The following is a 27,121-nucleotide window of genomic DNA, read 5'->3' on the forward strand; positions in this document are numbered from 1 at the left end:
TGGACAAAAAAAATCGCAAAGAATCAGACAATTGAACAACTCAACAACAAGAACAACAAACAGAGTATGAAGAGAAATGTAAAATATTACAAAACTGGGACCTTCTTCAACTTAATGTTATGGTGATCTTTGGTTTTTAAAGGCTGTACTTCCAGAGAATAAGCAAAATCTTGACAAACTGCTGGGCTTTAAGTATATAACCAGTAGTAGGTCAGAGTCTGTAGGCTAGCCTACCCAAGTGTGGAAATATGATTGTAAAGGTAATTCATTTTTTTTTCAGTTATGTATCGACAGCCAAGGAGAATCTTGTAAATCATAGGAAAGTTGTGATCTATGTCAAGTGAAGGAATATCCTTTCTTCCCCGTCAGAGAAACCACACATTCTTAAAATGGGTATGAAATTGCATGGAAAATTAATCACTACATAAAAAGAATTAAGTGCAGAATTTTTTTTTTTAATAAAGCCAAGAATCTTTAAAAAAACAAAATTAACCTCCCTTAGCCTGTTTTGTAAATAGGGATATTTTAATAGTGAATTTTCTTTAAATCAAAATCATATCTGTTTTTGAAGTTCTTTTACAAGTTATAAAAATGAAACTAGGAGAACAATGTAGCCAATGCTTATAATTATTTAAAAGTTAGTTGAGAATCAGAACTGGTACAGTGGATAGAGCACCAGCCATGAAGTTAGGAGGATCTAAATTCAAATTTGCCCTCAGACACTTAACACTTCCTAGCTGTGTAATCTTGGGTAGGTTGCTTAACTCCAATTGCCTCAAGGGGAAAAAAAAAATGGCTGAATTTATATTCAGCATTGATCATGGAGGACAGTTGATAATCTCTCTCTTGAAGAATATGGGGAGTAGAATTAAGATCACATAGTTGTTATATCTATTGGTTTTGATTATTTGATGTAAAATATAAAAGGCATTAGGAATCATTTTTTAAGTATTGCTAAATCCATTTTTTGGAACTAATGAGCTTCTAAAACTTGGATTAGACACATTACCAATTTTTAAAAAAACAACAAATCTGACCAAATATATAAAGATAAAGTTCTTACCAGCTAATAAGGAACATGACAATTGAAGTACAGTTTCAATTTTTGGCTCTACAGTCTAAAGATCACTTATTTCCAATATATTTTTGGACTGTCCTAGAGCTTTAAAAAATAACAAGAATTTAACACTTAAGAAAAAAATCCCCACTAACATTGTATACTATTGTGCTTTGATAGTAACCAGTCACTAGAACATAATGATTAAGATTAGAAAGAAGCAAATGAAGATAAAAGTGAATGAAAGAATGCTATGTAGGTCTACAAGAAGCATCTTTGTATTCTGGTCAGGCTAAGCTCGTCCCCACTCTTGGTCCCTTAATACGTTTCGTTTAATTTTCCCAGTGATGGTCTTTGGTAGTTCTTGAACAAATTCCACCTAGAGAGAAAAACTCTAATTAATAACATCTTTTTCTTGATCCTGCTTAATTCATAATATGTTATTCCAAAATATACTACTTTGTATATTAGATTCATAGGATTTAAGATTCCTAAGAGGCCATTTTTTTATGTTTTGATAAATTTCACTATAAGTTTCCATTATAACCCAAGTATTTTATGTATTAAAAACATTATCTTGGGAAGAATCCTATAATAGGCTTCAGCAAACATACCTAGAGTTCTAAAACAAAAAAAAAGTGAAGAAGCTTTGATGTAGTCAAAGTTCCCTCTCTCTCCCTTCTCTATTGAAGAAATAATCTGAGAGAGGAGAAATGACTTTTTAGTTCATGTAAGTACCTGATAGCATGAAGCAAAATTAGCAGGCAATAGAATAAATTAGGAATTGGTAGGTGGTGGGATCTGGGAATCATGCAGAAAGAAGGCACACAGTTAAGCTCCCCTGCATTTTTTGAAGATTAGAAGCTCTGTTGTATTAATGAATCTTTAGAGTACTGCTTTTTCTTAAGTGTGGAGAGTTATTTTTATAAGCAATATCTATATGACCAAAGTAGTGGTTGATTGGATGTAATTGGGGGGGAAAAAAGCTAAACTGGTAAATGGATTGAATTGACCAGTTATTTTCCATACCAATCTATTCAGCCAAGGTCTTATGTCCTGGGAGAGACAGTGACTATCATAGAATATTGGAACCTACAGGGGGCCATGAGCTGATTTAATCTTTGTTTTTAGGGAGAACTGTATTTCCTAAGTCATTTTTTGAAAGGAGATTTCTATTTCATAAGAACCTCCCAAAAAAATTCTAATCTTTGGTTTATAATATAACATTTGCTTGTAACTCTTAAAGTTTGGGAAATTTCTTTGACACATAATTGGAATTTAGCAATTAGGTTATTCCTGAGAAGCAAATCATATATGTCTTCTGTGCTTCAGATTTGTCGTGTATGAAAGTAGAAGAGTTTGTATTTGAAAAAAATTCTGTCATTGAAAGGTAAGTACCAAACTTATATTTTACTAAACAACAAATAAACACTTAAAAAGTGAAGGTAATTTCTACAAGACATTTTTCAAAAGGAACTTCTATTTATGATAATACATACACAAAAGAATGAGGAACCTCTTAATAGAAACTTTTCTACTATATAAGACATGATAAGCAGTATAAGTAGCAATGATAATAATAGCTACCATTTATATAGCACCTTAAGTACAATTTGTAAAAATCTAATTTTATACTCACAAACCCGAGAGGTAGTTACTCTTACAAATGGAAGCTGAAGCAATTAAGTGACATGTTTAGAGTCTTATGGCTAGAAAGGACCTGAGGCTGGATTTGAACTGAGATATTCTAACATTCAGGTACAGTACTCTAGCTACTGCTCCACCTAGTTGAATCTTTAGTTGTATTTTTTCAGACATATCTCTCCTAATATAAGTAAGGACATGTGTGAGCTAGGGATCTTGTCACCTAAGACCTTTTTTGAACATCATTGTCCCTGGACCCTTTAAAAGAATATTAGTCAATCTCCTATGATTTTATTAGCCTAAGGCAACAACTTATTAAATATATAACAATAACAATAAATGAGAAGAAACCAAGAACAGAATCCGAATGTTATTCAATTTTAAGACCCACCTTGGCCCTAGAGAAGAACTAAGAAAATAAACCTTCCTCCGTTTGCAGAAGTTGGGGACTATGAATATGGAATAGGGCATATGCTGTCAGACTTGGTAGATGTCAGTTTTACTGAATTATTTCTTTTCCCCTTTTATCCTTTGTTGCCAAAAATGACTCTTCTTAGGAGAAGGGGGAAAAGCACTTATATAGTACCTAATATAGGCCAGGTGCTTTATAAATATTATCTAATTTAATTCTCCCAACAACTCTGGGAGATATGTGCTGTCATATCCCCTATTCTACAGATGAGAAAACAGACCCAGTATTGCATAACTAGTAAGTGGCCGAGGCGGGTTTTGAACTTAAGTCTTTCAGATACCATGCCCTGATCTCTATCCAATTTATCACCTAGCTCCTTCTTAAATAGAGGAAGATTAGGAAGGATATATTTGGAAATAAATTTTTTAAAAAATCAGTAAGGTGGGATAATTGAAGCAGATGAAGGTGCTCTTTTCCTTCAAATTTTTCTTTGAAAAAAAAAAGAAAATGACATCAATATTAATTTAATATTTACAAAGAATCATAAATATTATGTAGTCCAGTATACCTTCCTGGGGTATTTGTAGGGCGCAGTTACTTTTTTCACATGATTCTGAAGCTCAAGAGCCAATTTCTCTGTATTGGCAGATTTAAAGGGTGCAGACAGGACAACAAAGGCTTTCACCACCTGTGGGAAGAAAAATCCACATCTCTGCTACAGGGAAAAAGGACTTTTTTTTTTTTTTTTCCTATTTGGGAAGGAGAGTTTTAAGGTAGAGGTCCCAATTAGACATCTTTGACTTCTTCACCTACTGCCACTTGTGGCTTTGTGAGAGAGACTATGAAAGAATCTGGTTTCTGAAGTCAGACCCAGGAGCATCAGGGCAGCAAACCCCAGGGTTGGATTCTCCATATGCATTGGGTTTTTCTCCCTAGTAAATAAGTCACTGTTTATGTGGTTCTTTAAGCATCATTAAGCATTTCGTTAATAAACAGCCCAGTGAAGGAAGTGGTGTAGATAAAACTACCTACTCACCTTTGCCTCAAGAAATCATCTCTTCAAGAGGGAACTTGAACACAGTCTTTTAACTCTTACTCCCAACTGCTAGTGCCTTCCCTTCTAAACTACTTGAACTTAACTGCTTTGTATATGTTATCTATATTTTGAAGTTGTAAGTGGATAAAGTAGGTTTGGAGTCAGGAAGATTTTCTTTGATCCCATTTGGGATTTTTCTGACTAAGATAGTGGAATAGTTTATCATTTCCTTTTCCAGTTCATTTTATGGATGAAGAAGCAAAGGCAGAGTTAAATGGCTTAGTCAAGTCACAATTAGTGTCTGAAACAAAATTTGAACTCAGAAAAGTGAGTCTTCCTGAATCCAGGCTCAGTATTCTATCCATTGCCCCACTTAGCTGCCATGTATATATTAATGTAATGAACACTTTAATAATATGCATTCTTATCTGGAAAAAGCTTTATAATATTTAAAGTGTTATATAGATATGAGCTATGGAAAATAGTTACTAGTCCAAAGTCACACCACTAGTATTGATCAATTGATGGCTTTTTCCATATCTATATCTATATGTCTGTTTAGCATTTTTATATAGCTGTAATTGGTAAATCACAATTCACAATACTATTTTTATTCTGAGTTTAAATCACCTATTTACAAATGAGATTTGTTTGTAAATTGGTGTCTAATATTTATTCACACACATTTTTCTTGACAAGAAATTACTCTGTGAATTCTTTCTTTTAAAAGATAATGGGGGTAAGGCATTTTTCATGAAGTTGCTATTCTAATTACATTCATTTTACCTCTCCTCTGACAGGATCTGGACTGCTGACAACAGCTGATTCTACAACAGCTGGATGCTCAATGAGGGCACTTTCAACCTCAAATGGTCCGATTCGGTACCTAGAAAAAAAACCCAAAGATCTCTTTAGACATAGCATCATTTAATCCAATCTCTACATTTTATAAATGAGGAAATTGAAACCCAGAGAGTTTATTCAAAACTGTATAGACACTATATACCAGAGTCAGGGGTAGATCCCAACGCTTGACTTTAAACTTCATTTTTATTTTGCAAACTATTTTCTTTTTTTCCCCTACCTATTTTGACTGATTTTTCTTAGTTTCTAATATAGATCAAGATCGGTCTCCTATTCGTTAATGTGTGTGTCTCCCAAGCTTCTGTCCCAACCCCACTATTTCTCTCTACATGAAGGGTTCTTAGCCTAAAGTCTGTGAACTTAAAAATTTTAAAAAATAATTGTATTGCAATACAAAGCAATATATTTGGTTTCCTTTGTAATGTTGTTCTTGAGTTGTTCCAGTTGTGTTTGATTTTTTTCTGATCCCTTTTTGGGTTTTCTTGGCAGAGATACTATAGTGATTTGCCATTTCCTTGTCCAGTTTATTTTACAGCTGAGGAAACTGAGACAGACAAGGTTAAGTGACTTGCCCAGGGTCACACAGCAGTAAGTCTCTGAGGCCAGATCTGAACTCAAAAATGAGCCTTCCTCATTCCAAACCCAAGTCTCCTCTGTGCCACTTATCTGCCTTTGTAATATTATACATTATATTTTATTCATCTAAAAACATTGTTCTGCAAAGGGGATATATGCTTCACCAAACAGTCAGAAAGGTCCATGACATTAAAAAAGGCGACCCTTGACATCCTCCTCTTGGTAATATTAACAATTTCCATGGATTCCATGGATGTGCATATCATGTCCAATCTTTCCTCTCAGCACAAATCTACATATCTTTTTTTCTATCTCCTAGATTCTAGGCCTATGTCATTGCCTAATACCTTTTGAACATAACCTCCTGTATAGCCCAAAGGCATTTCATTTTCATTATCTTTCATTTTTCTAGTCATCTGGCCTCATACCCTCAAAGTCATTGCTGTCCCTCACCAATAGCCAATCAATTGTTAAGTTTTGTTAATTTTATCATGGCTATAACTTGCCTGTTCCATCTTCCCTTTCATTGACTCATATTAATACCCTCCTAGGACATCATTTCTCCTCTAGACTCGTTCAAAATGAGCTTCCCTCCTAATCTCTCTCTCCTCTAATACTTTCTCCACTTCCTAAAGTATAAGTCTGATCATGTCACTTACTCTCTTGCTTAATATTCTTTTTTTTCCTGAAGAATTTGTACCATTGTACTTAAAAAGGTTTTAAAGTGTTTTTAAAATATTTTTTTAATGTTAAACATTTTATTCAAAAGTAAATTTTCCTTACCTCACTTTATACTCTAGAGTGGCTTCCTGTTGCCCTGAGTATAAAATATAAACTATTCTGTTCAGCATTTAAAACTGTTCCCAATTTAACTCCAGGCTATTTTTTTTAAACATTATACCCCTTCATGTATATTCTTATGTTTCAGCAAACTGGTCTTAGCTGTTCTCAAATTTTGGTATTTCATCTTATGTGTCTTTTACAAGTCACCTCCCCTCCCCCCCCCCCCAAGTGCCTAGAATGTACTTCTCCTCCTTTCATCCCCTAGCATACTTTGAAGTTCAGCTGACATGCCACCCCCTAATCCTCCCAATGTTGGAACCTTTTCCTCCAAATAAATTTGTATTTATGTAGGACTGTTTTCTGCTTCTGTTTCCTTTGTTCTGCTGCTTATATATCCTGGTTTCATGTGACTCTGGGCATTTGGTGCTCAGGAAATTCTCTATAGTTACTTTTTTCTTTTTTATTTATTTATTTTTGCTGAGGCAATTGGGGTTAAGTGACTTGCCCAGGGTCACACAGGAAATGTTAAGTGTCTGAAATCAGATTTGAACTCAGGTCCTCCTGACTTCAGGGCTGGTGATCTATCCACTGCACCAACCAGCTGCCCCAGACTATATAGTTTCAGAGAAAGTACAGATCTGTATTAGTAGGGGGAGATTCCTTTTCCAGAAAATCCCTATAGAAAGAAAATCTCAGATCCTATCCTCATCCCTGTTTATTTTAGCAACTTAATAGATATTTTTTGAATCAAAGTTGATAAGTTCTCTATAGGAAAAATGCTAACCCAGATGATATGATGACATCATCAGCTCTCCCAACAAACCAGAAATAGCCATCACTATCCATTATTCCTCGGTCTCCAGTGACATAAAAATTCCCTCTCATGGTGGCAGCTGTTTTTGATGGATTGTCCTAGGAAGAGAGAAGAAGAAAACAATTCTAAGATTAATTTGATTTGAATAGCAATAAATTCCAAATTTTGAAGCACTTTTAGAAATCTTTTCAAAAGCAACATTTTAGATTCCAAAATTTCATACCACATATTCTGAAAAGAAACTGAAAGGTCTTGTAGATTTCAATCTAAGGGCAATTTCCCCTTCTTTACCAGGTGGCAGAATATTACAGTTTTCATCTATGATCTAGAATGAGAAAAACAGTTTTTACTTGGCTGTTCAGATTGCATTCTTATAGGGATGAAAATAAATTTTCATTTGAATAAAGCCCATCATTTTAATACTTGAATTCTTCCAGAGATACTACATTCTTTCAAATCCTGGAACATCACAATCTCTGAAGAATCAAGAATGTGGATGACTCAACAGCAAGAGAAAGAGAGGGCGGGAAAGAGATACACACACACATACACACAGAAAGAGAGACTAGCTTGCTAAATATCAGTTGATTACAAAACATTTCTAGGTCAGAATGACATGCGTGATGCTGCTTAAGGGATATTTAAAAAATGTAGAATAAGAAAAGGATGTGGGCTTCTCCTGTGAAAGCAAAGCATCTATAGCCCGAATATTGCCCAAACATTCCCTGCCTTCCATTGGGGATGATTTCTGTAGGGAAATGGACAAGAATCACACAGGAGGAAGAGGCATAGGTGGGTTGCAATCTAGAAGAGATTCCAAATCCACTGAGGTTTTGATATAAGAAATGTTAACATTTGGAGGAACCTTAATTGAAGGAAATTATCTTTGTTAAATCAATTCTATTTCTTTTACCTACCTGGACATCATAAGGTGGCACTCCCTTTCCCATCGATCCAGGTTTAATTTCATGTCCTTTCTGATTGGCACAAATTATTCCCTGTCAAGAGGAAATATTTTTTAGTGGTGTGTTAAAGTATATTTTCTCTTCTTCCAGCCTTCTCTAAGGGAAGAGACACATAGTAATGTAGCAAGTCCTACCTCTATACATATTGTCTGTATGATCCTGAGCAAGTCACTTATGTCCTTAGTGTTCAGACAACTCTCTTAAGACTGTAAGTAGCAGAAAAGATGTTGATCTGTCTTGATGGAGGGAGTTTGCTAAACTGGGAGTTCCCCATGCTAATGAAATTATAGTTACAATCCCTATCCTCATGATAAGGGCTACTCTTTTATCCTCTTATATAATGAAACAAACTTCAAATATTGTTTTGACAGACTTTGCCAACGATTTCTTCCATATTCACTTTATGAAGTTCTTTCTTATGATCAAGGTAGTCATCTGCAACTGAAAGAAGTTAACTAAATGATACTTCCTTGTTCTTGAGCCATTTCAGTCATCTTTGTCTCTGTGAGTTTTCTTGTTTTTTTCTTGAAGAAGATATGGGAGTAATTTGCCATTTCCTTCTTTAGGTTTTATAGATGAGGGAAGTTGAGGCAAACAGGGTTAAGTGACTTATCCAGGATCATGCAGCTAGTGTCTGAAGCCAGCTTTGAATCAGGAAGATGAATGTTCCTAACTTCTTCAGGACTGGCATTCTATTCACTGGATCATCTCTTTCCTTGTCTTAAACATTCATCCTTTTGTGTCCTTCACTCAAGTTAATTTCAGATTAGAACAGGGAAATACTGTAATGATTCTATAAAGCCACAGAAGCAAGCCCAGATTTGCTTTTTGTTTTTGCGTTTTTTTGTTTGTTTGTTTGTTTGTTTTCCATGGAAGCTAAAGCCATCTGTTTTATGACCCAAGAGAGATGAGGGATAGGGACAAAACTTGTGATTTCGTGGGTATAGGCGGGGATGAGCTGAAGCCAGCTTAGAGGGCTAGCTAGAGCCAATCAATTGTTAAATTTTCAGAGTGAATATTTATACATCAGAAATTGACAAAGGCTACAAATCAAGACTTGGATTATTATTATTTTTTGTTGCCTAGACTTGAGAAAGTGATAGAGAAATGATAACAAGGCAGATTAAGTGTAAAAGTATATCATGGCTACTTTTTTTCATAGCTGATATACTATTGCATATAGAATATAGCCAGGTGAGAAAATTTCCTCGTTTATTGCAGGTTATCATTTTCTTTGAAACTTATAGTCAGAAAGAGTTGTCTAAATTACCAGATAATTTAAATGATTATTTAAATAATTTTCCCAGAGTCAGAAGTGGGACTGGAACTTAGGTTTTCTTGACTTCAAGGATACTCCATTTCTGCTACAACACATTGCCTAATTTGTCAGAGGATTAAAGAAAGGAAAAAGGGAAAATGTCCCTTACTTTCTATCCATGTGAAAATATGAGTTTCAATGGCTCTAGCAGCACTTTTTCCCTGCATATGGCGAAGCTCTTGAAGTGACTAGTTATTCAGCACATACCACTTCGGTCTGTCCATAACCTTCATACAACTCCAGTCCAGTCTGACTCTTCCACTGTTCCCTTACTTCTGGATTGAGTGGCTCCCCTCCAGTCAAACAGTGCCTCAGGGTTTTGAAATTATAGCTTAAAAAGCAAAGAAAAGTATGGGTTCATTTGGAAAGTGATTTTAATAGGTTAATTATTTTACTTAAGTGTAATGAGAGAGAGAGAAGGGGGGAGGGAGAGAGAAGGAAGGAAAAAGGGAAGAAGAAGAAGGGAGGGAGAGGAGGAGAGAAAGAGGAAGAAGAGACAAGAAGGGAAAAAAAGAGAAGAGACAGAAAAATTCAGAGGAACAGAAATTTCCTAAAACAATTTGAGATTACGTGAGACAAACGGCTAAAAAATTTATATATGTGATGCAGCATTGCCTCTACTGGACACATATCCCAAGGAAGACAAAGAAAGAGGAAATGTTAAAATATTATAAAATATCATTACACAGAGTTTACATAAATCTGTTAGATTTGTACAAACTGATACAGGACAAAGAAAGCAGAACCAAAAGAATGATATAAATAAAGACCACAATAATGCATAGGAAAGGATGGGGATAAGGACTAGCACAGAGATTTCACTGGTATAGAGAACTCCCAGATAAGGACATTCCCTTAACCAATACAGATTAATACTTTCTTTGTACCATATGATTTTAGAGTGTTGCCTTGGGCACAGAGGTTAAATGACTTGCCTAGCTTCAAAAGCCAACATATGCCAGATGAAGGACTCAAACCCAAGTCTTCTTTGCCAGTTCTCTATTTACTATGCTATAATGCCCCTCAAGTGCAAAGGGAGACAGACTCTGGAGGCCCAAACTTGAACCATACCTCCCTCCTTTTAATAGAGAGGTAATAGTGTACGGGTGTGAAATTCTGGGATACCCTATCAGATATGGTCAGTGTATTGTTTTGTTTTGCTTGACTGTTTTTCTTATGAAGGGAGGCATGTTCTGTGGTAGAGGTAGGTTAATATAAGGAAGGTATATTGTTAGTTTTAAAAAAAGGCAGCATTAAAACATTAAAAAAACTTTTGAATGAAGAAAATACAAATTTCCTATCTAAGAAGAAAATGGGGAGGGAAGGTGGTCAGGAGTGTCTAAACTAGAACTTGTTTTAGATCATTGGTTTAGAAAATAGTATAACTATTAAGCTTCAAGATAAATGATTTTGCCAAACTAGAAGTTATCTGCCACCAAAGTAATAAGTCCATAGAAAATAAAAAGAAATGATTTTTTTCCCCTGAGATACCTCTTAAGGTCTTTCTGTACAAGCATCCGGTATACAGTTGGGGCACTGCAGATAGTGGTTATGGGGTAGTTGCTGAGAGTCTGGAGAAATCATAAAAAACACATCAGAAATTAAAGATCAAGAAATCAGTGATATGGTTTAAGCTTTTCAATACAATCATAGATTTTTAAGGTACCTCAGAGATCATCTAAGTCCAGTCTTCTCATCAGTCAGATGAAGAAACCCAGACTCAGAGGAGGAAAGTGACTTATCTAGCTGGAGACATCTAGATGGTACAGTAGATAGAGTACTGGTCCGGGAATCAGGAAGACCTGAGTTGAAATTCTGCCTCAGATACTAGCTGTGTGAACCTGAGCAAGTCACCATATCTTTGCCTCAATTTCCACATCTGTGAAATGGGGATAATAACAGCACCTACATCCCAGGGTTGCTTTGTGGATCAGATGAGATAATATAGATGATATATAATATTATAGAGCAATTAATTAGTATATTAAATATAATTAACTATATCACAATTATATTTTATAATGTATAATATAATTAATTATTACATAATGGCATATATAACATATGATTATAAAGCTTTTTGCACAGTTCCTGGCATATAGTAGGTGCTTAATAAATGCTTCTTTCCTCTATTCCTTTCTCAAATCATACATATCCAGATCACCTGACAACTTTAAATCCATTGTTCTTTTCTGTGAAAAGTAGTGCCTCCTCATCTTTTCTACTTGCTTTAAAAAGGTCTAACCATTGCAAATCACAAGATCAAGGAAGGTACTTCATTAACAGCATATTGATTATACACTTTAGTAATATCAAATATCAGATGCTACAAACAGAATACATTTTATGTTATAGATACTTCACACACAAAGTTCCAACTTGTTATATTTCACTGTAATACCCAGGGTATTTTACTTGAAATCTAACTTCCTTTGCAAGACCTCATTAGCACTTCTATATATTTACATAAAGTTTAATTTCTATGCAAATATACAGAACAACATTTGAATATGTGAACTGACACAGTAGGAACTCTCCTCTTTCCCTAAGGAAATATAAATCTTTTAAATGAATTATAAAACGTAGGAATACTGCAGCCTTCAAGTTTCTCAGACTTGCTTTTATTGGATCCGTCTAATCTGTTAATATCGCTGTAATAAAAACAATTCTGATACCAACAATTCTGACATATGCATTAAATTGACAAAATTAATGAAAATTTTAATGTTGGCAGGGTGTGATAGGATAGGAAATGAATTAAGCTATTGAGGCAGAGAAAAATCTAGAAATTTCTAGCTCACTAAGAAGAAAACATTTAAATTGTCTTAAATCTTTAAAAATTGTAATTTAAATTTTTATTATAAACTTAAGAAGCATCAACACATAGTCATATTCAAATACACAAATAGCCTTCAAGATAAGTTGCAGAAGAAAGCATACAGCATTATTTAAACTTACATGTTAACTTAAAAAATATAATAACTAAATTATCTTCTTTATTTCTTTATTATTTTCCCAAACTTTTTTTTTCTACTATGTATTTTTCTAGACAATGTTGCTATTTAAGGAATATGCAGGGTTGTTATAATTTTCAGATAGTTATTTTGCTCTTTGTTTCTTCATCCTGAATCATTTTAAGACTTTGTAGCATTCATGTTTGCCATTTCTGTTGGCAATAATCTATTGCATTTATATTCTATGCTTTGTTCAGTCCATTTGGACAATCGTTGGAGTCTTCTTTTATGTTATCACAAACACTGTTGCTAGGAATATTTAAGTATGAGGAGATGTTTTTGTCCTTAAGATATAGTACAGGTAGTGGAATCACTCAAAGAATATTGTATAATATCATATTACTTTCCAAAAGATTGCACCAATTCATACTTGTTCCAGTAGTGAAATAATGTCTCTATTTTTTATCCTGTTGGTTTAAGTAAGAGTCAGTTCTTGTACAATCAAACACTCAGAATCTGGGTATGTATATGTAAGTAGTAGCTTTACTGAGATATATAGAGGATTTTATTTTTAATAACAGGGAAAGATAAATGGTGAAAAAAGATTCCCATAGTTCTTCTAGTCCCCTTGTGAAGAAGTGATTGGTTACTCTGGCTTAGAAGGGATCTAAAGGAAACTGGAGGTCCTTTCAGATCAGAGAACCTAAAGGATAGTTCTATGATCCTTGAGAATACCCTTATTAATGAATAAATCACTTAGCCAAAAGTCTACACCTCTATTTTAGGCTACCTCCCTGGAGAAATTTCCTTATCAATTTGATTTTTATGACTCCTCTTTTGGACCTGTTTCAAGCAGTTAATGCTTGCAAGTTCTAATTGGATAAAACTCAGACCCTTTCCCAGTATCTGATCTCAATAGAAAAGTTCTTCCTACCTTAATTTCATGCAAGCCCAGGATCAATAAGTGACCCTGAGAACTTCCCCATATCTGGCTCTGATTAAGAATGTCCCTCTCACATCTGGCAACAACTCTCTATCAAGTCCATTTTTAGAGAATATAACTTTTCATTTGCATTCCAGTTTAGTGTCTTTCCTCCAATACGATTCTCATCTTCTCTCAGTTTGTTCCATCTTGGGGGGAAGAATCTCTGTGTATCTGTTTGGTTGTTGTATACATAATGATAGTTTCTTGAGTACCAATTTTCATAAATTCCCTAATCCAGACTTTTGCTTAAATCATATCTGTTGGACCAAATAAAATAATTTTTCCTATTTTGAATTTGTATTCCTTATTATTCTGGAAATTATTGTTCCTTAGATTTTCCAATTATACTCAATTCCTTCTTTATTTTCTTCATGATTTTTATTGTTGAGTCATTTTACTCATGTCTGAGTCACTCTTTGTGATCCCATTTGGGACTTTCTTGGCAAAGATATTAAAGTGATTTGGTTATTTCCTTCTGCATCTTATTTTACAGATGAAGAAACTGAGAGAAGGAAGGTTAAGTGACTTGTTAAACTAATAAGTATCAGAGGGCAGGTTTGAACTCAGAAAGATTTGTCTTCCTGACTCCATGCCCAATCCACTGTGATACCTAGCTTTCCATGCTTCATGGTATTTTTGCTCATTTTATTTCTTCAGTCCTTTTATTGTATCTATTATCTACTTTTTTATGCCTTGAGAAAATTCTTTGACTATTTTCTTTGTTGAATATATTTGAATGTGTTTTTCTTCACACATTTCTGCTTTCATTTTTCTTAGCCCATAACAGTTTTTTCATTGTTTAGAATTCTCCTATTGTCTATTCATTTCTTTTGAATGTGGTAGATGTACTTCATTTTGATGTTTCCATTTTTTTTTGGGGGGGTGGTTATCGAAAAGAATGCGATCTTTACTTTTCCATCTTCTTGGAAGTCTTGTGTTTTAAATCTAAAGAAATATTAGATTTCTTTCTGATGAGGTCTTACTGTGTCAGTTAACTCAGTGGTATTTTATCCTATGTAAAAACACATGAGAAAAAAAATGGATCCTAAGATATAGATTCATAGACTGTTAGATCTGGAATAGAATTCTCAGATTCACCTATTCTAAACCTTCACTTTGCAAATGATAAACAGGTTTGAAAGTATGAAATATTTTTGAAGTATTAAATAAATTACAATTTATTGGCTGAAGAGATAGAATTCAGGATGACAGCATCATAGATTTAGAGCTGGAAGGGACCTTTAGTGCTAGAAGGGAACTTAGAAGTCATTTAAGTCATTACTTTTTTCTCTCCCTTCCTCCCTTTCTATGCTTCCTTCCTTCCTTCTTTCCTTCCTTCCGAGGCAATTGGGGTTAAGTGACTTGTCCAGAGTCACATAGCTAGGAAGTATTACGTATCTGAGGTCAAATTTGAACTCAGGTCCTCCTGATTTCAGGGCTGTTGCTCTATCTACTGCACCACCTAGCTGCCCCTCTTCTTTCTTTTTTTTTTCCTCCCTCACTTTTTTCTTTCCTCCCTTTCATTCCATTCTTCTGCTACCTCCATCCCCTTTTTAATTATCTCATTTCTTTTGAATAAGATATACCTTTGTAAAACTAAGGTCCACAAATTTCATCCCACCAAGTCTCAGTGATATTTGTGAAGTCAACTTTACTTCCCTGTGCGAGAACCTCCCACTCACTTTGTTTGTAGACTAAACTATGAACATTTGTGTATAGATACTTTAAGTTAAGAATTTTACTGCTAGCTACTTTCTTAGACTTTTCTCTGTGAACTTCTGGATAGCTCAGATTTTTTCATCTTTGTAACTATGCTCTTTGGTATCTAACTTGAGAAAATGCATAAGGTTGTCTCTATCTCATTCTTTTTAGTTTAAAGACCTTTTACTTAGATTTTTAAGACACCCACAAAATGAATTCTCATCAATTTTTGTTAGGTATACTTCTTATTTCTGTATTTTAAACCGTGGTTCAGAAGCTCAAATCTTCTATTAAAACCTTTTTCTTATTCCCCTTAATGCTACTCCTCCTGTGTATTGCTAACATATCCTTTATTTATGTCATTTATACAGCTTCCACTTAGATCATGAGCTTCTTGAGAGCAGGAATTGTTTTTTGTTTTTGTTTGAATCCCCATCCTTTAACATATTATTATTGTTATAATTATTCAGTCATTTCAGTCATGACTTGTTGTGACCCTATTTGTGGTTTTCTGGGCAAAGATACAGGAGTGGTTTGCCATCTCCTTCTCTGACTCATTTTACAGATGGGGAAACTAGGGCAAATCAGGTTAAGTGTATGACCAGGGTCATACAGCTAGTATGTGTCTGAGCCCGAGTTGAACTTGGGAAGATGAGACTTCCTGACTTTAAGTCCAGCATTTTATCCACTGTACCACCTAGTTACCCCGCCTGCCTGACTTGCCCAAAGTTAGATAGGTAGTATGTAACAGAGCTAATATTTGAATCAAGGTCCTCTACTAGGGCCAGCAATCTTTCCCCTCCATTCACCTTTTATTACTAATAAATCATAGCAAATTAAATTTGAAGCCCTGAGTCATATACTGACTTATCTCAGGTCACATAATAAAGTAGATGTGAAAGCAGGAAAAGTCCTAACTTCTCTAGAGCTTTTACTTATATTCAGATTCCCAAACCACCCCATCTCAGCAGTACCACTGAGTAGAATTACTGGGCAATGCATTTTTGATTTCCTTCACAGGCTAATTGTACATTATTTCAAAGTCCGATTCCTTTTGTACAGCAAAATAACTGTTTGGACATGTATACATATGTTGTATTTAACTTATACTTCAACATATTTAATATGTATTGATCAACCTGCCATCTGGGGGAAGGGGTAAGTGGAAGGAGGGGTAAAGTTGGAACAAAAGGTTTTGCAATTGTCAATGCTGAAAAAATACCCATGCATATATCTTGTAAATATAAAGCTATAATATATATATATATAAAGAATTACTGTGCAAAACTATCCCTGGGTCACAAAGAGTTCTCGTGTGTTTAATGACATATGGTGGATTCTTTTTTTAATGTTACTTAAGAAAAAGTAAGTGCCCTTCATCATGTTTTTCTAAAGGTTAATGAAATCTCCAGCCATTTGATACCTTAGTCTGTAAGGTATCTTAGTCCTGCCTGAAAAGAAGAAATAAGCCTGGTGTTTGTCAAGCAGTATCAAATTCATGGATTAGGACAATGAGAAAGACAGAAAATAGGTGGAGAAAGTGCTGCTCTGTGGCAAAGAACCCAGGATCTTACTGGACCTAGAGGTCTACCTCTGCTACCCATTGTTTTTCAATCACTGAAGCATGATCAAAATCCTTGTTTACACTTAAGACTTCTTAGTTGATTATTTAGAACTAGGCCCTTAAGCTGCTACAGATTATAGTGATATTAATAACTCTTAAGCAATTAAATAAATCAGATTTTATGCTTAAGAGAGCTGTGGGTGTTCCCTTGTTAGGGTATTAAATGCATTCAAGAGTGAGGTCCCTACAGACTTTATACTGTAAACAAAAATAAGTTGATTATCACTGATTTGTTGATATGTGTATGAGATGGGAGGGTTTGAAGGGTTTGTGTTAAGGGGCTAGTGGGGTGGTAGTAACATACATCTAGAAAGGTATCTGTGTTAAACTGGGCCATGCGGTGCACGAAGACACAGGCTCCTTGAAGCCAGGTGGAAAAGACACTACCAATGGCAGCTTTCACCCAGCCGGTGTCAGCCATGTTCCACATGATATCTGAAGGTTTCAAGTCCAGCCAGTACCTGAACAAGACCAAAGAGGAAGAAGGAGAAAAACATACCATGAAAAACTTCCCTATGTTAATAAAAAGTAATTATGACTCCTAAGAGGTTATAATGTGCATTTAAATCTATGTAGGCAGCCATGGTATAGTTCCAAATCATACCTTCCACAAAGAGTGTACCCAATGCCGAGGCTGCTCTGGGAGTGCTGGGCCATTTTGGGAGAACCTGTTGTCCCACTGGTAAAATAGATAGCCATCGGTTCCTGGCTTCCTGTCTTCACACAGTTATGTTCTTCAGAGGCTGATCTGTAAAATGTAGCCAAAAACAATGACTGAGCTTGAGGGATTAGTTTATTGTTGATTCTCTGGTTTTGAACATGACTAATAAATTATGATAGCTTGTACAGTATATATAGTTTATGAAATCCTTTCCCATACACGATGTTATTTTATTTTCACATCCTGGAATCTAATATTGGAGGAGGCCCTGGGGCAGAGCTAACTTGGCTAATTATTGGTAGTTCAATAATTCTCGTCAAAAATTATTGTTTTTGATAAACTTAATAACAATCACAATACACATTAATCAAATAAACAAAATGAGAAATTTCATCTGAAATAAACCAAAAGGCAACTGCAAAATTCTTCCATTTGACAAGAGTCCCAAAGGTAAAAATTGCAACAAAACAATTACTTATTACTCAATGTTTCCTGCTTTCTTTTCAATGTGTGACTCGTAAATTTTTCTTTTAAATAAAAAGAATTTGTTTAGGATTCCTCTTTTTTCAAAATATATGCATGGATAATTTTCAATATTCACCCTTGCAAAACCTTGTGTTCCAAATTTTTTCCCTCCCTTCCCTCTACTCCTTCCCCTAGATGGCAAGTAATCCAATATATGTTAAACATCTACAATTCTTTTATACATATTTCCACATTTATCATGTTGCACAAGAAAAATCAGATCAAAAAGGAAAAAAATTCAAGCAAACAGCAACAAAAAGTGAGGATACTATGTTGGGATAAGATTCCTCTTTTTGCAAATAAGACAACTCAGGCTTAAGTGACTTGTCCAGCATCACAGACATAGTTAATGAAATGGTACATAAGCTCCTTGAGGGCAGGGACTATGTTTTGCTGCTTTTTATATACTCAGAACTTAGTACAGTTTCTGGCACATAGTAAGCACTTAATGAATATTGATTGATTGATTGAAATAACATAGATTCTTTTGCTTCCTGCTTGTGCTAATCTTTGAGAACACAAAAGCAAAAAAAAAAAAAAAAGGAAAAATAGTTTTTGCTTTCAAGGACTTAACATTCTACTGTGGAATATAATATATTAAAAATAATTGGTTGAAAGATAATTTGAAGAGGGAGAAATCATTAATAATTAGGTAAATTGAGGGGAAAAAAAACAGGAGGAAATACCAGATCCTATCAGAGCCTGATAGGAAGCTAGGGATTCTAAGAAGCAGAATTGAAAGAGTTTTTTCTAGGAATGGGGATCAGCTGTGCAAAGCACAGAATTCCTAGTTTGAGGAACTGCAAACATATCAGTTTGGACTGGAACACAGAAAGTACATAAAGAAGAACAGAATAAATCTCAATAGGTAAGCTGCTACCAGACTGTGAAGTGGTATTCATGAAGCTATAGTGCCTCCTTAGGAGTTATTATCCCCATCTTACAGATGAGGAAACTGAGGCAAACAAGTGACTTGCCCAGGGTCATACAGTTAGTAAGTTTGAGGTTGGTTTCAAACTCAGGGCTTACTGCCTTTAGATCCAATACTATTTATAATTTCTCTTATCTGTGCAAATGCATTTTAAATACAAATTATTAAGGACATATTTTGATTTTGTAATTTTACTTTGAAATAGAATTTTTATTTTTACTATCTTTGTCTTATGGATTAAAAGAAAGGAATGCTGTGTTAATTAATGTAACCTGGTCATTGGATGCATTTTAAAATTCTAGTTCTTAAAGCTCTGCTCCTGCTACCTCATACGAGAATCCTTTCTGATACCAATTGTTTAGGTACTATTTTTCTTCTCTCATTATCAGGTATATACTTGTCTATTTACATGTAAATAGTAGATTGTAAATTCTTAGTTTCCTTCGAAGTTTAGCTCAGGCTCCACTTTCTAATCTTTTGTAATCTTCTCAGCTCTTAGTGACTTCACTCATCCTAAATTACCTTGTTTTCATCACCTTTATACACATATATAATTACAATGTAATCATACACATATTTACATAGATGTGTAAACATAAAGGCATATACATATATGCATGCATATACATATGCTATGTCCCGTTTCAGTTTAAGTTCTTTGGGGGCAGAGACTTTCATTTCATCTTTGTATCTCTGCCTCTTGGGACAATGACTGATGTATAATAAGATTCCAATAAATGCTCATTTATTGATTGATTAGTTGTAAGTCCTTAATAAATACTTTGTAAATTAAATTGGATTAGAAGGGAAGAGATGAAATCTCTAACTGTAGAGTTCAAAGAATCACAGAATTTCAGAATTGAAGGAATCTCAACAATTAACTAGTCCAAATCACATGTCAGGAAGAAAGCCTATCATAGTGCATTCAATTGGTCAGATATTCTTAACTTGAAAGTCTATTATTAAAGGAAGATCATTCCTCCTCGAAGCAGTTCATTCTATATATGTAAATAGGCCTAATAGAGCTGTTTCCTTTATACTAAGCCCAAATAAGCCTTTTTCCAAGTTCTTAATCTTGTCCTATAGAACCGAATAGAATAAGCCTAATTGATCTTCCACCCAATGGCCCTTCAATTACACAAAGACCCTTCAAGGAGACCTGGTTCTATTTGCAGTTCTTATTATGTATAGTTGCTTCATTCCTTTTCAATTCAATAAAAAAATAATACTGTGTAAAAAAAAAACAAAACTATTTATCCTGGATGATTTGTGTATTCATCTGGTTTATAAGATTTCTTGAGTTTCCTCCTTTCTTTGTGCTTCAATGGATTTTATTATATGGCTCAGGTATAGATCCCAAAGCAGCTTAGATGTTCTACAATTCAATCCACAAAACAGAAAATCTTTTACATTTAATACTTTCATTTTCCCCACTTACATGTAAAACATTTTTTTTTTTTACATTTGTTTTTAAAACTTTTGAGTTTTAGATTTTCTCCCTACCTCCTCACTGCCAATTCCTTTTAAGAAGGCACATGGGACATTAAGGCTATGTCTTTTAAATTCATTTGCTCATATATCTATGGATAATATAAGGTATTCTAATATATGAGTTTTCTCTGACTACTCACTTAAATAGTTCGTTGAAATTTAACCATCCACTGCGGCTATTTTCTGACACCAGAATCTTGGTTTTCAAAGCAGGACAGTTGGATACAATAGAATCCACAGCTGGGGCTGCCTCATCACTAGCCACAATGCATTTGGCCTTGGATGCTGTTAGCCTGTAGAGAATGTCTTTGGCTGTCAGCTGGATTGTCCCAGGCATGAAAATTAATCCTGGAAAAAAAATCAGAGAATTTATGTGCAAGTACATAATTGGAATTATTTTAGAATTATGAGACAAGATGAAAAATATTAGAGGAAGTCAATTGTTGAGCTTTAGGGAAGAGGAATAGCCATGAACTGAACCAGAAAATCAAATTATAGATAAAATTCTACTGGTTAGGATCTTTGAAATGAACTGGAGAATTTAGGCTTACTTGCTCAGAAGATTCTTATGTTCTCTTGGAACTGAATTAAAATAATTATAGTAACAAATAGTTTTATAGAATCAATATATTCTTGATGAATATGAAGATGGAATAGAAAAACACCTCAGAAAAGACATCTTTCCCTTTTTTTGAAGAGGTTGGAGTCCATTTTCATGATGTGTTGATTAGTTTTTCTGAAATTTTCCTTTTTTTTTTTTTTCCTTAAAAAATTCCTTGTTATAAGAGATGACTTTTTTGGAAGTAAGGGGGAAGAATACTTGGAGGGTAATATAAACTATGAAAAATAAAAAATAAATCCCAAATATATTTTAAAATATAAAATTAATTATTACTGAAACTAATTTGCATTTAACTTGTAATTGGTCTTGCTAGCCAAAGAGATATTAATCAAATATTGTTATATTGTTATAGAAATGGGTGCAGAACCGTAGGATTACAGTATCATAGATTTAGACCTAGAAAGAACAAGCCCTTTCATTTTGCAGATAGTAAATGAAAGAGCCAAGATGAAAATTGAAGGCCTATGATACTAGAGATGGCATGAGGTACTATATAGGGCAACCATGCCTGAAGCCAGTGTGGTGGAATGGAAAGAGAATAAAATCTGAAGACTTATTTATCCTATGTATAGCTTATTTGTAAATATTTGTCTGTTGTCTCCCCAATTAGATTGTAAGTTCCTTGAGGGCAGACATTTCTTTCTGACTTTTTTGTCCTCAGCACTTAGTACAGAGCCTGACACACAGTTTATTGACCTCAGAGACATTGGACAAGTCACTTAAACTTAATGTTCATCATTGAAAAATATGAGCGTTAGACTAAAAGATCATATATTTAGAGTTAGAAGACAGTGTTAAGGTCATCTAGTCTAACTCCTTCACTTTACAGCTAAGGAAACCAAAGGCACTTGCATGAAAGTAATTAGTCAAGCTGAGATCCAAATCCAGGGCTGATCCTAGTTTCTTCCAACTTTTGTTTGTATTCCACTGTTGTTTCAACCATGTCTGATTCTTGGTGACCCTATTTGGGGTTTTCTTGGCAAAGATACTGGAATAGTTTGCCATTTCCTTCTCCAGATCATTTTACAGATGAGAAAATTAAGGTAAACAGGGTTAAGTGACTTGCTCAGGGCCATGGCTAATAAGTACCTGAAGTCAGATTTGAATTCAAACCTTCCCGACTCCAGGCCTGGCACTTTATCCATTGTGCTACCTAGTATCCCAACTTTAAAACCTTTATTTGAAAATCTTATCAGATTTTTGATTTTAACTTGAAATTCTATTTATCAAGAATAACGAATATTCATATAACACTAATATTTTAAATAATATTTTATTTTTCCAAATGTATATAAAGTTTCATCATTCACTTTTGTAAAACTTGGCATTCCAGATTTTTTTCCCTTCCTCTCTTGCCTTCCCCCTCCTCAAGATAGCAATCTGATATATATTAAATATATGCAATTCTTTTAAACATATTTCCATATTTGTTATGTTGATAACAGTTTAATATTTATAAAACACATTTCTCACAACAATCCTGTGAGGTGAGCAATGCAAATGTTTTTTCCGTATTTTATTGAAAGCAATGCAAATGTTTTTTCCATATTTTATTGAAAGAGAAGCTAAGGTTTATAGGGATTGCAGAACTGGGACTTCAGTTCATGTCTTTGGACTTTGTCCTTCCTTTTTTCTACCATATCCTAGCTCTATTTCGATTTAATAAAATAAATTATTTGACCATGCAACACATAATAATCAAGCTTATTATAATATAAGTTTTAGAAAGTGGTATCCATGGGAAAATTCCCAATTATTAAGAATATTGGCAATGTAGTAATATCTTTTATCTTCTCCTGATTGGAATGCTTTAAAAAAATAGATATTGGTTATTTGAAATATCACTTGTCTTTGGTTCTTATCTCTCTAAGTTGCTCCCTTGACTTAGGAATGTTAACATCACTGACCCGTTCTCATACAAGCCACATTGACCAGCCACCATTCTGGAACTCTGGGTAGAATCACAGCAACTCTCTCTCCTCTCTGGAGACCACATGACTTGGTGAGGGCATTGGCCACTTTGCGGGATAAAAGACCCAGTTCCCTGAAGTTCCATTTCACCTCAGCTCCTTTGTCATTAATCCACCATAGTGCTGGGTTGGGGGGACGCTCTCCTTTCTGGTCAGTGAAACAAAAGAAAGGAATGTGAAGGCTATATTCTCAGGGTCTGTGATGGAATCTTTAATGATAAAACAGCAAATCAGGGCTTGGTTGAGTATTTTGTTGATTTCTAAACTTAAGAAAATGATGGAGAAAATGTTACTAACAAAGATTAAACTTAACATGTATCATGTGTACTTTTAATTTTCTTCTGGAGATCCAATTACCAAATATTTACCAGCATACCTCCTGAATGAAGGGGACAGCCATCTACATTGAGACAACTTAGTCCTGTATAAAGAGGGATTTAATGAACTCCAGAAAGCAGAGGTATCCCTGGCATTCTGTGATTCAGTGAAATGATTCATCCAATATTCTGCAATATTAAAGAGAACCTTTGAATCTTTGAGAGGACAGGGATCTTAGAGTCTGTCTGGTTCCATGTCCTAAACAAAATTCAGTAAAATCTTTTGTAATAATATCTTTAATAAGTTGACCTTCAATTCTTTCTTTGAAGTGAAGGTTCATCCACATAACTGGAAAGCAGAGGCTTTGTTTAAACTGACAACTTTGTAATTATCTTCAATCAACCTCTAAGGGATTCATCAACAGATAATTTTTGAAAAATCATATTTGCCTTTATAAAGTTCTGACGGGTTTGGAAGAATTGAGAATTATAAAGATACTAAGACATCAAGGAACACTTCTGAATTGTGGTTCAGTACTTAGATATATTACATATCACTCTCTCACCTTCACCACATGCTTCCAATCCCATCTTCAGAACTAGAAGAAATAAGATGAACTTGCATTCATACAAATATAGCATTGACTGTTTATTGGTTTTATTTTAATTATTTAAAAACATTTCTACCAATAGTACCTTTTGGGATAGCCTGTGACCAGGAGACCTTCAAAAATTATAATTAGCTGAATAGTCATATTGTGAGAGAAGGCTTTAGGCAGAAGTAGGAGTAGTATAGGTAGAAAGGGGCTACTTTTTTGAGAAGCAAATTTCTTTCCCAAAGAGGAGAAAAGAAACCTGGAACATGAAAATCTTAGAGAGATAGGGGATTGAGGAACAGAGATGTTACTAGTATAGGGCAAATAAGGCTTTACCCCATGTTTTTTGACAACTAAGAGCTTTGTTTTCTGTAATAACTGCCAGCTCCATACTTGCCTCACTTTGCATTGGTCATCATGTGGCAAACCACCCTGGGTCATACTAGGAGTGACTCTCTAGTATTCTGTCTCCATGGCATTCCCTTCTTACAATCCACCTTCCTCCCAAATTCTCAAAGATATTGGTCAGACTGCCTTCTTTCTGTAATAGACTTATACATATGGTCAACCTCTGTCCCATTTCTCCCCCCCCCCCAACTTCCCCCTCCCTACACTTTGTACTATTTTTGCTCTAAGTTAAAATATTCCCAGTTGTGGGTCTATTGAAAATTGACTCATAGAATGATAAATCTTGAACTAGAAGGGACCACAGAAGTTATCTAGTCCAATCTCTTCATTTTATAGATGAGGACAACAGGACAAGTGCTGATAAATTTCTCCAAGATAGTAAGTAGCAAATTTCAGAGCAAGTTTCCTCTGGCTCCTGAATCAGGACTCTTTCCATTAGAGTCAAAGCTCAGGTGCACAAAGAATAATTTTGTGTGTGTGTGTGTGTGTGTGTGTGTGTGTGTATTTAAAAAATATACTTCTTACCTTTTCCAGCTGAGCCCATCTATCTAGTACATCTCCAGCAAAGTTAAAGTTCTCTGGTAAGTCCCGTTCACAACGATTTATAGCTTCAAAGTCAGAAAGATTCAGAGGAGCCAAAACCTGGTAGTTTTGATGAAAATACCTCCTAGGAAATTTAGGATTCCAGATGAATCTGAACATCTGCAACCGGAATAAAATCTTCATGATGGCAAGATGGATTTTTTTTGACAATTGAGCCTCAGCAGTAGGATGTCCTGCAAGAAGAAGAATAGAGTAAATATCAGGTCCTCTCATGCAATGTGCTCAGAGGTGTCTCATGGTTTCTATGGGTTTTGAATACCACACATATTCTTTTTTTCTTTGTCTGAGTTTGGAAAACCTGGAACATATCTAGGCAAACGTAACCAATTTGGTGATGAAGTTTGAGACCAAGCCATATAAGGATCAATCAATCAATCAACATTTATTAAGTACTTACTATGTGCTAGCACATGCTAAACTCTGTGAATACAAAAAGATACAAAATCCAGTCTCTGTCCTCAATGAGTTTATAAACTAATGGGGGAATGACAGCATGTAAACAAATAAATACAAAGCAAGCTACATACAGAATGAATAGGCAATAAATAACCGGGAAGACATAAATTAGGAGGGGTAGGGGAAGACTTCCTGTAAAAAGTGGAATTTTAGTTGAGACTTAAAGGAAACTAGGGAAGTTCATAGGCAGAGTTGAGGAGAGAGTTCCAGGCAAAAGGGACAGCTAAGGAAGATGCCTGGAGCTGAGAGATGGAGTGTCTTGTTCCTGGAACATTGTCACTGTATTGAAGACCACATGTTAAGGAGTATGGAAAATTGGAAAGGTAGGAAAGGGCATGAAGGACTTAAAATGTCAAATAGAGGTTGTCTTTGATCCTGGAAGCAAGAGACCAATAAAGTTCATTTTAAAGAGCTGGAGGTGGTAAGCATAGGAAAAAAAAAACTTGGGAGTTTGGGAGAAACTTGGGACAACTGTTTTAAGGTATTTGAAGAGCTGTTTTATGAATGAAAAAGAGATTGGACTTGGTTTGTGTGATGTCAGAGGGACGAATGATGACCATGGAATGGAAGTCACAAAAAGGCAGATTTTGCTTTGATGTAAAGTTAAGCTTAACAGTGAGGGCAATTCCAAAATAGAAAGAACTACTTTGAAAGGTATAGAGTCTCCTTTCTCTTGAACTTTTCAAGTGAAGGCAGAATGACTCCAGTACTTGTTGGGAATGATAGGCAGGGTCTTCTCAGGAAGATAGGTGTTAGACCAGATGAGGTCCCTTCTGGTTCCAGCATATTGTATTTTTGTGACTTTTGTAGTAACTTCTTATTTCATCCTAAGTTTCTAGTCTCTCTCCCATCTCCAGTTCAATCTTTTTTCAACTTTGACTAACTTTCCCTAAAACAATGTTTTGCATGTCACTTTTCTTCAGCCTCATGACCTTTCCTCTACCCATCCCTCCCATTAAAATAAATTTTCTTTTAAAAAAATTATCTATTTTATTCTGAACTTAAGAAATCAAAACAAGCATTTCCATAATATAGCAGAATAGAAAAAATTATTGTATATGAAATTGAAAATCTATTATGTACAACTGTATCATGTAACTCTTTTTCCCCCTTCTGTCTTCCTCTGCCTTAAGAGATGGCTACCATTATTCACAAATATGTGTGTGTGTATGTGTGTGTATGTGTGTGTGTGTGAATTCATATATATGTATACAAAAATATGTGTATATATGTGTCTATATTAGATATATGTGCATATATTTTATATATGTACATGCAAATATATGTAAAACCATTTCATGAATATTTCTATTATCAGTTTTCTCTGGATGCATTTAGTGTCTTTTTTCATATATTCTTTGTAATGAATTTTGGTATTTCTAATAGTCATTCAAAGTTATTCTTAAAATAATATTGTTATTACTCTATACAATGTTCTCTTGGTTCATTTTTTCATGCAAGTTTATACATGTAAGTTAATGGTTTTTTTAGTCAGTGACTTCATTATAAAATAAACTTTTTTTTTTTTTTTTGCTGAGGCAGTTGGGGCTAAGTGACTTGCCCAGAATCACCCAGTTAGGAAGTATTAAGTGTCAGAGGCTGAATTTGAACTCAGGTCCTCCTGACTTCAAGGCTGGTGCTCTATGCACTGTGCCATCTAGATGCCCCATAAAATAAATTTTCAATGGATGTCCATTACAAGATAATATCCAAATTACTTAGCTTGACATTCAAGGCCCTCGACAAACAGACCTCTACCTACCTTTTCATTTTTATCTCACTTCTACACAAATTCTATGCCTCTATTC

At 34.6% G+C, this 27,121-nt stretch overlaps 1 protein-coding gene across 1 annotated transcript; it reads right to left on the bottom strand.

Annotated features, from left to right (window-relative positions):
- Window positions 1-187: 187 nt before the first annotated feature.
- On the bottom strand, window positions 188-24,980 carry LOC127554552 (acyl-coenzyme A synthetase ACSM4, mitochondrial-like). The gene is made up of 13 exons (XM_051986214.1): window positions 24,780-24,980; window positions 22,871-23,081; window positions 20,482-20,689; window positions 17,338-17,481; window positions 17,038-17,194; window positions 10,961-11,040; window positions 9,677-9,800; window positions 8,104-8,184; window positions 7,410-7,511; window positions 7,157-7,284; window positions 4,936-5,035; window positions 3,682-3,801; window positions 188-1,436 (listed from the first exon to the last, which is right to left on the bottom strand). Exons 1-13 carry the CDS (start codon window positions 24,978-24,980, stop codon window positions 1,350-1,352), a joined length of 1,743 nt encoding a protein of 580 aa, XP_051842174.1. The 3' UTR covers window positions 188-1,349.
- Between the last annotated feature and the right edge of the window lie 2,141 nt (window positions 24,981-27,121).

This window comes from Antechinus flavipes, chromosome 1 (assembly GCF_016432865.1).
Source record: "Antechinus flavipes isolate AdamAnt ecotype Samford, QLD, Australia chromosome 1, AdamAnt_v2, whole genome shotgun sequence".
Taxonomy (NCBI): domain Eukaryota; kingdom Metazoa; phylum Chordata; class Mammalia; order Dasyuromorphia; family Dasyuridae; genus Antechinus; species Antechinus flavipes.

Bases quoted from the DNA above. Each gene is read 5' to 3' on its own strand.
- LOC127554552 (XM_051986214.1), bottom strand. From the start codon at position 24,980: ATGAAGATTTTATTCCGGTTGCAGATGTTCAGATTCATCTGGAATCCT. The intron at 23,082-24,779 runs GTAAGAAGTATA...TTCACTGACCAG, and splicing joins GATGGGCTCAGCTGGAAAAG to AAAGGAGAGCGTCCCCCCAA. The intron at 8,185-9,676 runs GTATGTGCTGAA...TCCTCTTGACAG, and splicing joins GTTATGGACAGACCGAAGTG to GGAATAATTTGTGCCAATCA.